This window comes from Pavona decussata, unplaced genomic scaffold (genome assembly GCF_977016875.1).
Source record: "Pavona decussata unplaced genomic scaffold, jaPavDecu1.1 SCAFFOLD_214, whole genome shotgun sequence".
Lineage (NCBI taxonomy): Eukaryota > Metazoa > Cnidaria > Anthozoa > Scleractinia > Agariciidae > Pavona > Pavona decussata.
The window spans coordinates 1,590,385-1,605,527 of NW_028145619.1; the positions used below are offsets into that span (position 1 = coordinate 1,590,385).

General features: G+C 39.1%; 1 protein-coding gene across 15 annotated transcripts in view; it reads left to right on the plus strand.

Moving 5' to 3' along the window:
* Positions 1 to 15,143, plus strand: part of LOC146460170 (uncharacterized) — a 37,374-nt gene that overhangs the window by 7,752 nt on the left and 14,479 nt on the right. For 12 of the 15 annotated variants that reach the window (XM_085088266.1, XM_085088273.1, XM_085088267.1 and 9 more), the window contains exons 11-31: positions 557 to 673; positions 801 to 914; positions 1,243 to 1,623; positions 2,086 to 2,196; positions 2,337 to 2,450; positions 2,875 to 3,255; positions 3,658 to 3,768; positions 4,246 to 4,359; positions 4,633 to 5,013; positions 5,703 to 5,813; positions 6,191 to 6,304; positions 6,592 to 6,972; positions 8,468 to 8,578; positions 9,603 to 9,716; positions 9,824 to 10,204; positions 10,437 to 10,547; positions 10,959 to 11,072; positions 11,351 to 11,731; positions 13,012 to 13,122; positions 13,601 to 13,714; positions 14,587 to 14,964. In XM_085088266.1, coding sequence (XP_084944392.1) covers positions 557 to 673; positions 801 to 914; positions 1,243 to 1,623; positions 2,086 to 2,196; positions 2,337 to 2,450; positions 2,875 to 3,255; positions 3,658 to 3,768; positions 4,246 to 4,359; positions 4,633 to 5,013; positions 5,703 to 5,813; positions 6,191 to 6,304; positions 6,592 to 6,972; positions 8,468 to 8,578; positions 9,603 to 9,716; positions 9,824 to 10,204; positions 10,437 to 10,547; positions 10,959 to 11,072; positions 11,351 to 11,731; positions 13,012 to 13,122; positions 13,601 to 13,714; positions 14,587 to 14,964 — 4,245 coding nt within the window. The remainder of the gene's footprint in view (positions 1 to 556; positions 674 to 800; positions 915 to 1,242; positions 1,624 to 2,085; positions 2,197 to 2,336; positions 2,451 to 2,874; positions 3,256 to 3,657; positions 3,769 to 4,245; positions 4,360 to 4,632; positions 5,014 to 5,702; positions 5,814 to 6,190; positions 6,305 to 6,591; positions 6,973 to 8,467; positions 8,579 to 9,602; positions 9,717 to 9,823; positions 10,205 to 10,436; positions 10,548 to 10,958; positions 11,073 to 11,350; positions 11,732 to 13,011; positions 13,123 to 13,600; positions 13,715 to 14,586; positions 14,965 to 15,143) is intronic. The other 3 variants (XM_085088282.1, XM_085088279.1, XM_085088281.1) reach the window with 3 other exon arrangements.

The window sequence follows — 15,143 nt, forward strand, 5'->3', positions numbered from 1 at the left end:
GCATTCAGAACGCTTGCAAATTAGCACGTTTAAAAAATATACAATTTTATTTTAAATTGTTGCTTGTCGTAATAACTAAGGAAAAACTGAAATATTATGGTTTAACAGATTGCACGAAATGTGTTAGGTGCGACAAGATCGATGTTATTGAATATGCTCGATCTATTCCAAGCAATATTATTATGCATGAAAGACATGGAAAAAGACAGCGGTCACTTCAGAATTTATTTCAAAATTAATTTTCCAACTCAAAATAGATAAGTGAGCTTGGCGTGGCTACGTTCAGATACGTTACCCCCCCCCCCCCCCCCCACACACACACACTCTCTCAATAGCCACTGTGTTTTAAAATGGAAATGTTTGCTTAAATCCTTTTAAAAATATTCTAATTGGTGATGTCATGCATATTGAATTGTTTAATGAATATAGCATGTAAACAAAACCTAAATAGCGGAAACTTTGTCAGATAATGAATTGTCAGTAACATAAATTTTACCGAGTTTTCGGTGGATAATTTGCTGATAATTAAGTGTATGCCTTTAACCTCTTTCTACAGACCCCTGTAAAGTAAGCAAGCCTTGTCAAAATGGCGCCGCCTGTGTCACTATTAACAATAATGGTGACTACACCTGTGTTTGCAAAGCTGGCTACCAAGGCAAGAATTGTGAGCAAGGTATAATTCCTTCCAAAACAGTCTTGTTTCATGATTTCTGGAATGCTAATACTCTGTCTGCTAAGAACGTTTCTTCGCTTAAATATACAATCTTTATGTCAAGTAATGCTTACAATCCTACTTCCAGACGTGAATGAATGCCTTACCAGACCTTGCCGTAACGGTGGAACATGTCAAAATCTGCCAGGAAGTTACAGGTGCAAATGCAGACCTGGATCCTTGGGGAAACACTGTGAAATCGGTTAGTCGATAAGTCCAACAACTCATCCCCCTTGCATACACACAGGTACTGGCAGTCGTGACACCCTCCTCCCCACAATGCGACTCGCTTGAAAAAAGACGGCTATTTGTGGACCTGCTCTTATTGATTTGTTCTCATTCTTTTATAGCAAAGGTCCTTCTTGTACAATGTTACTTTAGGATATAAACTTTTTTCATTTTTCTTGTTCTCATAAGAGAGGTTAAAATATGTATTATTAGTAAAATGTCCCGTAAATGTTGAAATGATACAGTTCAAAGAATTAACAGTCGAAAACCAGATGATTGTAGTGTGTATTCAAATCTATCAGTCTTTGACGAATGTAAACATTACGAGACACTCAGTGACAGAGAACGAGCAGCAGGGGTCCACAGAGGCAACACCCTAAAATGTGACCAGAAGGACCTAGTGACAACCAAATGGTACAGGTTTAGTGGAGCCGCTGGTACTCAGATGCCAACGTCCTGTGTTCCGCAACATTACTGTGGAACTCATGCACCCGGCTGGGTGAGCGGTTCGCACCCAACAAGAGTTGGACAAACTGTCAATGCCAAAGTGTGTTTTCACTGGAGTAGGAGCTGCTGCAATTGGCACGCTAGCATCCAGATCAAGAAGTGCAGTGGCTTTTATGTTTACAAGCTTGGGAGGACTCCAGTGTGCTGGCTTCGTTATTGTGGAAATGCAGGATTCGGTAAGAGAGAACTAATTTATTAGCTGATATCTGGAAAATAATGAATTAAGCAAGAGCTTTAAAATTGAAAAGTTGCTTAGATTACGTCTTGTTCCATTTGAATTTTCACACAGATAACTTATAACAAAATCAATAATTCGCTACTTAATATAACGTATTCTTAAAGCAGAAACAACGAATCACAATGTTCTTTTCTGTCAATTGGTAATGACCCATGTGGAACAAGCAGATCTTGCCAAACAGACCCCACTTGTCCGAGCTTAATTCTGATAAGACGGAATCCATGTCACAATTGCATAATAGAAATAACGTCGATGAATATTTTGTCTTTCGTGATCCCAGTCTGCAAAACCCCAAATCCCGACAGTCCGTTGAAAATTGGAATCAATGCAATGGAGAGTAGTAGGATTTGCTTTAAATACTGATAAATGGTTTGTTTTCCTCTTAAATTCACGCACGCAGACCCATGTAAAGCAAGCAGGCCTTGTCAAAATGGTGCAACCTGTGTTAACAACAACGGCGACTATACCTGTACTTGCAAGCCCGGTTACCAAGGCAAGAATTGTGAGCAAGGTACAATGCGTTCCAAAACAGTCTTGTTTCAATATTTCTGAACCTTATTTAGTAATTGTGAAATACTCTAAAAAGGTTTCTTCTTTTAAATAGAAAATAATTATGCGAAGTATACGTAATTCTTACAATTCTACTTCCAGACGTAAATGAATGCCTTACCAGACCCTGCCGCAACAGTGGAACATGTCAAAATTTGCCAGGAAGTTACAGATGCAAATGCAGACCAGGGTTTCTTGGGAACCACTGCGAAATAGGTAGGTATAGGAATTTATTTTAAGAATGAAAATCCAATTGTTGCTTGTTAGAAATTGCTAACGTTTTATGCATGTCTGGCATCCTCCATCAAATCTGCACTCATCTTGTTTACGATAGATAGATTGTTTCGCGAGGGCAAAGGGTATGATTTTTGAGCCTTTTTGGTTTGAAATACGATATAGATTTAAACCATTTTGGTCTCAAAGTCTGAAAATGTGTATGGATTTTACAGAAACAGTTATGGATTCTAGAAACCACGACTGAAAACGGGTGTCAATAAGAGGCCTTTTCCGAAAAAGAGTACCGAAAATTTTATGTCAGAATAGGGTCATGGTTTGGAGAAACAGTCACCAGATAATTTGAGGAGCCGGCCCGTCATTGAAGCCACTGAGGAAGATTGGTGTTTTCTTGCTTTTCTTTCAGTTTTCGATGAGTGTAAGCACTACGAGACACTGAGTGACAGGCAGCGAGCTGCAGGTGTCCATAGAGGCAACACCCTGAAATGTGACCAGAAGGACCTGGCCACCCCTAAATGGTACAGGTTTACTGGAGCCGCTGGTACTCAGATGCCAACTTCCTGTGTTCCACAGCATTACTGTGGCACTCACGCACCCGGATGGCTGAGCGGTTCACATCCGACAAGAGTTGGACAAGTTGTCAACGGGAAAGTGTGTTTTCACTGGAGTAGAAGTTGTTGCAATTGGCAAGCTAACATCCAGATAAAGAAGTGCAATGGATTTTACGTTTACAAACTTGCAAGGACCCCTGTATGTTGGCTGAGATATTGTGGAAACGCAGGATTTGGTAAGGGAAAGAATATTTTATTGTTTTATGTCGAAAATGTTGATTAGGAAAATCAAATATACCATACCCATCTATGTATTTTCACACCAGAAAGAATGTACGCCACTCTCCCCCAGCCAAATATACCTTTTCTCAAGCTCTTGTCTTTAGCCATCCTTATCCAGGCTATTCCCACAATTCTGGTGATTCAAAGTCCTCCCCATTCTCTACTTTTTTTGTCAGAAATCTCAAGACTTTTGGTTAATTACTTGTTATGGGTTTTACAAGGAGAATATTCCTGTCCACACCTTTCTAATTCGTATCAGCAGTATGCAGATAATTCAAATAATAACGCAGATAGTGTCTCGTGAGAACTTCTAAAATAACTACATTGACGTAGTTTTCTTACCTCTACGCACAAAGACCCATGTAAAGCAAGCAGACCTTGCCAAAACGGCGCCACCTGTGTTAGCAACAATGGGGACTATACGTGCCAATGTAAGCCTGGTTACCAAGGCAAGAACTGTGAGCAAGGTGAGATTAAATTTTTGTGGGAAAATTTTGACCTGTTCCTGGTGTACATTTTTGTGGAAAAACTAAACAGAATGAAAAAGGTCCGAACACCTTGGACAGTTCTAAGCGTGCAGAATTTTGGAAATTCACTTATAGATGTTCTCGGCTGTAATAAAAAACATCCTAGTTTATGGCTGAAACGGCAAGGGTTTACGGATGAATAATAGTTTACGTTATGTGCAACGCAGGTAGACCACACTACTTTGATAGCGCAGAACCCTCAATATGGCGACACAAACAGAAAACAACAGGAAAAGGTGTACAAGGCATGGGTGGGAGGGAAAAATAACAGAGGAACGTTAACAAATGCCGATAAAAAATGATAACTGATGTTGTGCCTGTCGTTTATGTCTTGTACAGCTTTTAAACATAATTTATTTCAAAGAAAAGAAAAAATTCAAATAGCATATTTTAAACGTGATCTTCATTTATTTCCAGATATAAATGAATGTCTCTCGAGACCTTGCCGCAATGGAGGAACTTGTGAGAATCTGGCAGGAAGCTACAGATGTAAATGCAAACCAGGATTTCTGGGCAAACACTGCGAAACCGGTGAGATTTGAATTGATTGTTTTGTATCAACGTTTCGTCTTGTTTCGTTGCTTCTTAGTGTTATAATAAATATGTACCATCGACCTTACGCTAATTGACAAAATAAACGAAACGCGATCTGTTTCCGTTTGTGACTTTGACTTGTGCACGAAAAAAGAAACGTTGTATGGAATGTTAAGTTGTCTATATTATTTGGTCCACCGATGAACTACTTGTGCTAAACAGGAATATAAATGTATGTTATGTTTAGTGTGTTTCTGGTTGTTTTTTCAGTTTTCGATGAGTGTAAGCATTACGAAACACTGAGTGACCGACAGCGGGCTGCAGGTGTACACAGAGGAAACACTCTGAAATGTGACCAGAAGGACCTGGTGACACCCAAATGGTACAGGTTTACTGGAGCCGCTGGTACTCAAATGCCAACTTCCTGTGTTCCACAGCATTACTGTGGCACTCACGCACCCGGATGGCTGAGTGGCTCACATCCGACAAGAGTTGGACAAGTTGTCAACGGAAAAGTGTGTTTTCATTGGAGTAGAAGTTGTTGCAATTGGCAAGCTAACATCCAGATAAAGAAGTGCAATGGATTTTACGTTTACAAACTTGCAAGGACCCCTGTATGTTGGCTGAGATATTGTGGAGACGCAGGGTTTGGTAAGGGAAATATTGCTTAGTTATATCAAGAATACCGAGGACCGTGAACAACAAAGTTATAACGAGCGATCATTAATATTATGAAGGCAATTTCATAAACCCAAAAGAAAGAAATACATGCCTTCGACGTAGAATGAACGCACTCGTCATACAGATTGAAGTCGAGATTGTAGGGGACAATGAATGAATGGATCTTGCGACGCGTATCTGGCACACCCCGTACATTTTGCAGGGACGGATGACATCATCACCAATTTGACAGAGGAGAGAGAAGAGTCCTGGAATCGAGATTAATGAACGGTCGCCCTAATCCTTAATAAATACTTGTAGTATGTTATTCAAATCCGGTATTTTTACTTAGAAATAAAATCGAGAATTTTCTGAAAGCCTTTTGTAGTAGTTTTATTTACTAAGCGGCTAAAGAGCCATTCACATAGGTGACCAGTTCATTCATATTGGACTGTGTTGCCAGAACTCAATAACTCCTAACAACTTTCATGCGTTAAATAATAGTCTTTTCCCATGGTTCTTACCCACTTAACATTTATATTAATAACAGTTCAGCTACTTTTCAAGTAAAGCATTAGCTGTGAATTAGTACTGAATTCCCATATTAACTTAGTCTGTGTCTTGATAGAAACTTCTGAAAATTACACTGACTTGGTCTTCTTTCCTTCACATGCACAAAGATCCATGCAAAGCAAGCAGGCCTTGTCAAAATGGCGCCACCTGTGTTAGCAACAATGGGGACTATACCTGTCGGTGTAAGCCTGGTTACCAAGGGAAGAACTGCGAGCAAGGTAAAATTTGACTTTTGTGGGAACAAAGCAGAAAGTAAAATGTATGAACGCCTTGGTCAGATCTTGGCGTACAGACATTGAAACGTCTGTTATACTTGTTATTGGCTTCGATAATAGTTGTCTTAGTTCATGGCTCAGACGGCGAAGGTTTTTGAGCATATATATCTCACGATCATGTGCAATGCAGCTAGACCAAATTTCTGAAATTTGGTGAAGGTAAGGAGACTGAAGCAGAAAACAACATGAAAAAGTGGCACTAGGTAGACGCAAAGTAACAGTAAACCTCTGCCATATAATCATGAGCCAAACTTAAAGTGGTCGCTGTCAGGAAGGAAAGAATGCATACTTCACCTTACTTGATTTTCGTTTTCTCCCAGATATAAATGAGTGTCTCGCCAGACCTTGTCGTAATGGAGGAACTTGTGAAAATCTGTCAGGAAGCTACAGATGTAAATGCAGACCAGGATTTCTGGGAAAACAATGCGAAATCGGTACGGTTTGTTTGTTTTTGTCAACCTTACAATCTATTTTGGTTGGTTGTTAGTGTTATGATATCTTTTGTTGGCCTTACGTTAATAAATATGAGAATGATCTTTCGCGAGTACGTTCATAGAAACTCGCATACTTGCATAGAAAAAGAAAACTTGAACGGAATGTTGAGTAGTAGAAACGTGTAGTTGAAACAATGAAGTTAAGAGGACTATGTAGAAGCTAAGCCAAAATAGAAATGGAGGTTTTTGTTTAGTATGTTTCTTACCACTTGCTTCATGTTTTTTAGTTTTTGATGAATGCAAGCATTACGAATCACTTAGTGACCGCCAGCGAGCTGCAAGCGTGCACAGAGGTAACACCCTGAAATGTGATCAGAAGGACCTGGTGACACCCAAATGGTACAGGTTTACTGGAGCTGCTGGTTCTCAGATGCCAACTTCCTGTGTTCCACAGCATTACTGTGGAACGCACGCGCCTGGATGGCTGAGTGGATCACATCCAACAAGGGTCGGACAGATTGTCAATGCCAAAGTGTGTTTCCACTGGAGTAGAAGCTGCTGTAATTGGCACGCTAGCATTCAGATAAAAAGGTGCAATGGATTTTACGTTTACAAACTGGCAAGGACTCCGGTGTGTTGGCTGAGATATTGTGGGAATGCAGGATTTGGTGAGTAAGAATTAGAAACTCCCGGTAGTTGTCTCCAAAAAACTGAACTAGTTGACAATGTAAGGTATGAACGTACAAAGAGCAAATACAAAGAGCACATATCAAGCGTGTGTGACATTGTTGCTATATACTATTGGTTTGATAATATCAATAATAAGTGAGTCCCAAGACACATTAAAAATAATTTGGATGAAAAAGAATTGAAGCGATCGTCACTTAACGGATGACAGGGTGAATATGCTGTGGTTCAATTTTATCCTTGGTTTAAATTTTATTTCCCTTTGTTTTGGGGTATGGTAATGTATGATAATGAGATTAAAACAATGGGATATAAAAATTAAACCAAGAATAAAACGTAACCACAACAAATACAATACAAAGACTTCTATTGCTGTACAGATTTCATTGCCCACATCTAAAACAGGCATGATCTAGTAAGTAAAACTGAAGACATTTTGAGGGCGCGCAAGAAACCCTAGTAACTAAAACTATAAAGAAATAAACGGGCAAACTGGCAAACGAAGAACGAATGAACGAATGAATGAATGAATGAATGAATGAATGAATGAATGAATGAATGAATGGGTGGATAGATACTAGTTATGCAAGGCGTTCGAGTGGTATACCGTGAAATATCTATTACTATACACACGAGCTTTTAGAGCGAGTGTGTTCAGAAAGAAAAATCAAGTCACGAGTGGGATTTTCACGGTATACCACATTAAAGCTTTGCATAACTAATTTATCCCGTGCCACTCATTGAATTAACACAAAACGTCGCTCTTTAATGTTTTAACAGCAAAAACAATCAGTGAAAAAATATTCAATAGATAGGTAACGTTTCTTGAAAGTACACAATTTTCATAAAAAATTAAAATATAAATAGGTACTGCTCATTAAACGTATAAAAGCCTTTGTAGGCGCGAGGAACGCCGGGGTTTTTCGTAGAATACTACCCGTTGCATACCTCAGGATATGCAATGGTTTTCTAGCTTTCTGATTGGCTGTATTCTCAATATCATGGGATAAATGGGAAAATGGATGGATGGATGAAATATTAATAATGAAATAACTTTAAAAAAGTGCATTGTCTTAATGGTTTCAAGCCGGTAGGGTTCACTGAAAAAGCAATCAGACTTTTTTTTTTTTTGGAACACGGTCATTTCTTTCGCAAATAGCTGTAATTTACAGCAAACAATCTTAACACTAACCCTAAAGCAACACTATTACGTAAGTAGGTAGGTAGGTTGGTAGGTTGCCTTTATTTATACACGATGTGTATGAAAGCTGAAAGCTTGTAGGGTCGTGACAAACTGTAAGACATTGTTGCTTGTATTGCTCGGCATTATTTAACATATCAATACGGCCTATTTCTGTTCGAGGTGGCGGGAATCTGTCGCAATAATTTTCACTTAACAGGCTAATTAGTTATATCAGGATTTTGAGTGAGATAATACTTAAGTAAAATTATTGCTATTATCTGTTAACCAACAAGACCCATGTAAAGCAAGCAAACCTTGTCAAAATGGCGCCACCTGCGTTAACAACAATGGGGATTACATCTGTCGTTGTAAGCCTGGTTACCAAGGAAAGAACTGCGAACAAGGTAGGGTTCTTTAGGAAACATATGCATTTTGTAATCATGCAAAGCCACATATTAAAGTTGCGTAAATAATCAATCTTCTTTTTTATGTTTACCGTCTACTATTTCTTGTCAGGGGCGCTCTACATTGAACCAAAATTTTCGCTTGGAAATTTCGGAAACATTCCACATCAACTGGAAAGGGTTTTTTCCATTCGTTCCAAACTTGCAATCTCATTGGTAGAAAAAAAACTTACGTGATGACGCAATGATGGTCCAAGAAGACAACAAAATGGAAATTTTGTGCAAATGGAACTGTAAATTCCGTTCCAAAGGGTTATAACAGAAAACGTGGAGTACTTCCAAAGTCGACCTTTTGCGCGTACCATTTGCATTTCAAATGGTTAAAGGGGAAGTATCATGGGGTTTTTGATATCTTTTGTTTAAAATGATGAAATAAAACCTTCAAGCAGCTGCTAAATAATCCTAGAATGCCGAGAGGAAAGAAATCAACTCAATTCTTGAAAGGGACAACTCGTGATCTGTTCTAGCGCATTTTGGAAACAAAAATTGCGAGAACTTGAAAATCATTAGCCTAATATTTTTCAAGTTTCAATCCATACCGGGCTACTCTGTCTCTGGCCAGAGGCACTAATCGACAGTTTTATTGCACTGGGGTGATAATTTATAACAAACATGACAATTAATTCGTTGTTTCTGTTGACAGAAAAACATTTTTGGGTTTTGAAATGACAGCAAATTTGCGTGATACTTCCCCTTTAAACCGGACACTTTGGCTAAATGGAAAGCGCCCCAAGGGGATCAATCCTCAAAAATAAACAGGTTGAGCTTCTATTTTATTGAAAAGCAAACACTGTTTGCATGCTTTTCAACTTTCTTTATAACATTCTTGGTTGTCTTTTCTCTATTCACCTGTCTGACCTTTTATTTACAGTATATCTTGAAAATCAAAACTCCTTGTCATCCAATGGCTATCAGCACTTTTTCGCTAAATCACATTCATCACAATAATTGCTTTTGTTTTCAGATATCGATGAATGCCGTACAAGACCTTGCTTTAACGGTGGAACGTGTGAAAATCTGTCAGGAAGTTACAGATGCAAGTGCAAAACAGGATTTCTTGGAAAACATTGCGAAACAGGTAGTTTTTCCACGTCAACCTTATTTGCACCGTTTGACTTTGACAAACTATTAAGGTTTGCTTGGCTCAGATGTATTAATACCTGTAATCCTTTTCTTTTTATTTAGTCTTTGATGAATGCAAGCATTACGAATCACTTAGTGACCGCCAGCGGGCTGCAGGCGTCCACAGAGGAAACACCCTGAAATGTGACCAGAGGGATCTCGTGACCCCCAAATGGTACAGGTTTAGTGGAGCCGCTGGTACTCAGATGCCAACTTCCTGCGTTCCTCAACATTACTGTGGGACTCACGCACCCGGATGGCTGAGTGGGTCACATCCAACAAGAGTCGGTCAGATTGTCAACGCCAAAGTGTGTTTCCACTGGAGTAGGAGCTGTTGCAATTGGCACGCTAATATTCAGATCAAAAAGTGCAATGGTTTCTTTGTGTATGAACTTGAAAGGACTCCTGTGTGCTGGCTACGGTACTGTGGAAATGCTGGATTTGGTGAGTTAAGGATTTACAGATGCTGTTTTAGCTCAAAATACTAATAACTTTAAAATGATAATTTCTTTCAAAGGTTAAGTTAATGTAATTTTTTTCGCGTTTGCCCTTAATGTTACATTTATTTCTCTTTTGGCAATAGAATAAATGCATTACACTGTATTTCTTAAAATATATTGCAGTTTGGAATAAATGAACTACTTATAATGAGGTGTCTTTTTCTTCCTTGTAATAGACCCATGCAAAGCAAGCAAACCTTGTCAAAATGGAGCCACCTGTGTTAGCAACAATGGTGATTACACCTGTCTTTGCAAGCCTGGGTACCAAGGAAGAAATTGCGAACAAGGTGAGATATCTTGCAATGCTCTTTATATAATGTGGCACGAATACCTAAAAAAGTCTTACAGATTCTATGGTAAAGAATTTCATATGAGCTAAGTTTGGATATCTATAGTAGCATACGGTCAGAGAGAAACACAGTGTTACGTTGAAATATTATTTCTCCGTGAAGTAACCTTAACGGGTTTTATCACTACTTAAGCTATGAGCATGATTCATTTCTCCGTTTCATCGAACAAAAGAGGTTCTATGTCTTTTGATTTCGAATATGTTGTCGCGTAAAAAGATAATTTACCCTAATATTCATACGGTTCGACAATATAGTTGTCATGAGAAATTCAAACGAGAACTGGACCATAGAAGATTTTTGAAGCAAGTCTGTTCATCTTCCTCTCATTTTTCTTCGAATTATTTTCAGATATCGATGAATGTCGCACGAGACCTTGCCTTAATGGTGGAACGTGTGAGAATTTGTCAGGAAGCTACAGATGTAGATGCAGACCAGGATTCCTGGGCAAGCACTGCGAGACAGGTATCAAAGCCAAAGTTCTTTTATATTTTGACACCACGTCGGGGGGGACAGTACTGCTGAGTGTCCGTTTAATGGACAAATGCTCGTAGAATTTAGAGCAGGATTTAAATTATTTAGTCCCTCACCAGGGAAAAAAAAGAAATGCTTTTAGTAAGAATTAGTGTCCGTTAAAAAAAAAAAAAGAATTAGTGTCCATACGTCGGTTCCACGTACTGTCTCTCGATCTATCGCTTATAGTAATTGGTTGATTAGTTTGCGACTCATCTTCTTACTTTCAGTCTTTGATGAGTGTAAACATTTTGAGACACTGGATGACAGGCAACGAGCAGCGAGCGTCCACAGAGGCAACACCCTGAAGTGTGACCAGCGGGACTTAGTGACCCCCAAATGGTACAGGTTTTCTGGAGCCGCTGGTACACAGATGCCAACTTCCTGTGTTCCGCAACATTACTGTGGAACTCACGCACCTGGTTGGCTGAGTGGGTCACATCCAACAAGGGTTGGACAAATTGTCAACGCCAAAGTGTGTTTCCACTGGAGTAGGAGCTGTTGCAATTGGCACGCTAGCATTCAGATAAAGAGGTGCAACGGTTTCTTTGTGTATAAACTTGAAAGGACACCTGTATGCTGGCTACGGTACTGTGGAAATGCTGGATTTGGTAGGTTCAACATAAATAGAGATGCGCATTGGCTTATAAAGTGGGGCGGGCCTTATTGTTACCTCATCGTTTGTCAGTTATAAGTTTAATTAAGTTTTGTCAAGTTTTTGGCCATGAACAATGGCCAAATTTTTGTCCCAAAGCAAGGTGAGTTTGTGTTCTGTTTTTAAGGTTTTTCTGAAGCGCTCTAGCTAACAAGCTTGGCTGTTGACAATCAAAATCGATCTAATTTTATGTTGCTCACACTCGCAGAGAGGAGACAGAAATAAATAAATCACTTTGTTTAAGGACGGTGCTTTCTATTGTTACTGCACATACGTTCTCCGCATCTCGAGATACTCGGGTTTCCTATGGGTGGTGCCTACTAGCACAGGAATATTTTTGCGCGGTTTAAGAAAATTGGGGGTAACCATGCATTTTTCAGAGATAATTAAGCTTCAATTTAGGAAAAAATCCCCTACATTGCTTTATATTTTGGCGCTTTTTCGAGATATTATTGCCTTGTCATCTCTGAAAAATGCATGGTTACCCCCAATTTTCTTTTTGGATTCCAATAGCCCTTGCTAAGATCTGCTTTTCCCGCATAGTCATAAATCGCACAAAAATGCTTCGGTATTAGTAGGCACCGTCCTTAAGTGTCAATGCATTTAGCGAAGAGCACTAACGGGGGACACTTTCCAGATCGAATTGGAATTTGGAAGTGATGGTTTTTGAGGAGACGGGAAAACTGGAGTACCCGGAGAAAAACCTCTTGGAGCAAGGACGAGAACCAACAACAAACTCAACTCACATATGTCGCCGAGTCCTGGAATCAAACCCGGCTCACACTGGTGGGAGGCGAGTGTTCTCACCACTGTGCCATTCCCGCTCCCCCACTGCTACGTGTTGGGTGTGTTACGGCATGTAAATTTATTCTTCAAGTTACCAATGTTGTTGCTATGTTTCAATTACACTGAAGCCTAAATCTTGCGACTGGTATGAGTCCGAAATAATCATATGACGTTCGACACAGCGCACCAGTCAAATTCTCTAACCACTGAGTTACCGAAAGGCTTTTGGCGTCTTAAATAACACCACTTCCACTTGTATCTTTACTACATTTCACATCATCAGCGCTGTATTCTTATCTTAATACTTTACATGCATTTACTAGATCTTAGCGGTATGCGTAACATAAGTCGTGTGTCTATGATTGTTAACAGTAAATTATAGGTGCTTTGAAGGCACTGACCTATTGTTTTTTCTACTTTTTTTCTACTATTTCCTTTTGACTTTGATAGACGAGTGCAAGATGAGCAAACCTTGCAAGAATGGTGCAACTTGTGTTTCACAGCAGGGCGGTTATTCTTGCTTATGTGCGCGAGGCTTCCAAGGAAAGAACTGCGATCAAGGTATGAGAGAAAATTGGATCCTGCATATTGGACATTTTGATCATCCGTGCGCTGAAAATGTAATTAGAGGTAATTAAGCGCAAAGTGAACAATTCTTGTAAATAATTAAATCTCCTACTACTGTCTACCACCCCAACGTACCGGTAACACTTCGAGGCTGCATGTAATTTAAGTAATCCGAAGTGATAAGCTAGATATCAAACATTTTTGTTGGGTATCCCTCCTAGTAACCGGGCGTCTCTCTTTAGTCGAACGCGGATGCAAGGAGTTGTAGAAAAGACCCGCCACCCTTTTACCTACTTTTCCTAAGACGTGCAAAGTTGTTTGAGGACGACGCAGTCGAGGTTCTAAGACAGAATTAAAATCGTTTGTTTTTCCTTTTTTTTCAATCTTTCTCTCGGAAGCTCTTTTATATTAATGAGTCCAGTTTTGCTACTGTTATTGCATTGCAAACAATTCTAATCCATCCTTTTTCTAGATGTTAACGAGTGCATTACGCGTCCTTGTCTCAATGGCGGCACTTGTGTGAATCAGCATGGAAGCTACAGCTGCAAGTGTAAACCAGGATTCACTGGAAAACACTGCGAAACAGGTAAGAAGGTACATGCTTAAACGGGAAAGTCTCTATTACAAACAATATGCAGAAAAACTTTGGAAATGGATTACCCAAAATGCCACGATTCAAAGTCATCACTTGGAACAGGAAATTGAGTGCGAGATTATTATTATCATTATTGTTATTACTATTATTATTATTTTTATTATTATTATTATTATTATTATTATTATTATTATTGTCTTTCTTACTTCATTATATGCATACTGAAATGTACCTACTTAGAACCGGAGACTCCAATTTCATTGGTTAACTGTGCAAATTAATTAAATGGTTCATATCGTTTTTTTCAAGTGTGCCGGAAATGATTAGTCAATTATTGCGCCTGAAGGCACTCCTTTCACCCTCTTTTTGGAGTAGTAGCCTGCTCGGTTCCAAGGGAGTATTAGATATATAGTTATGCTCTCAAAAAAGTCTGGATGAAAGATTATCGTACAATTATCTAACAATTATCGTAACCACTATCACTGAAAATAAATTTGAGTAACCTAAAGTTAAAGCTTTAAAATGGCTTTAGACTTTTGGCATTGTTTCTTCGTTACATTTATTTTTTCCATGCCCCTATAGATATTCTGTTATGCTCTCAAGTTTTGTATACTTTTATTATCTTTATATTTGCACTTGCCATTCCCACTTTTGAATTGATAATGATGTGAAGTAACGTCGAATTTCCGTAATTATCTTTTAAGTTTTAAGGTTTTTCTCATGAATTTCAAAAACATTTTAGCGTTGAATTGTGCCGTGAAATGCCATTCAAACTGCCTCTTCTTATACGTTAGTTTTGAGAAAAAAAGGCCAGGCGATATAATGTGAGCGTCGTCTTAGTGAAAATGCCGTTTTATTTGTAGCACTTGACGAATGCGTGGCTCACAAATTACTTGATGAAAAAGACCGTGCAGCAGGATACTCGGGTGGCGCTGCTAAGTGCGACCAAAGTGCACTGATGACTCCTGCTTGGTACCGGTTTTCGGGAGCTGCCGGGGACAAGATGGCGGACTCGTGTGTTAAGAAGGCACACTGTGGAACGCATGCGCCTGGCTGGTTAAACGGTGCCCATCCCGTAAATGTAGGAGAGACCGTTGAAAGGCAAGTTTGCTTCCACTGGGGTTCCAGTTGCTGTAAATGGTCCGTGAAAATAAAGGTGAAAAAATGCAGCAGTTTCTTCGTTTACGAACTCCAAAGGACACCAACTTGCCATCTGCGTTATTGTGGAAATGCTGGCTTGGGTAAGCGAATAATTAACTTTATTTTCAGAGAAATTAAGAATAATACAATGTATTGATTATTTGAAGGTCATTAACTTACCAGAAAAGAATTCCAGTTTAAAAAAGCACGAATTTTGTTCTTCTTCAATTTTTGCTTGGCTTATGATATATCTTTGGATATCTTTATTAGGTATATCCTA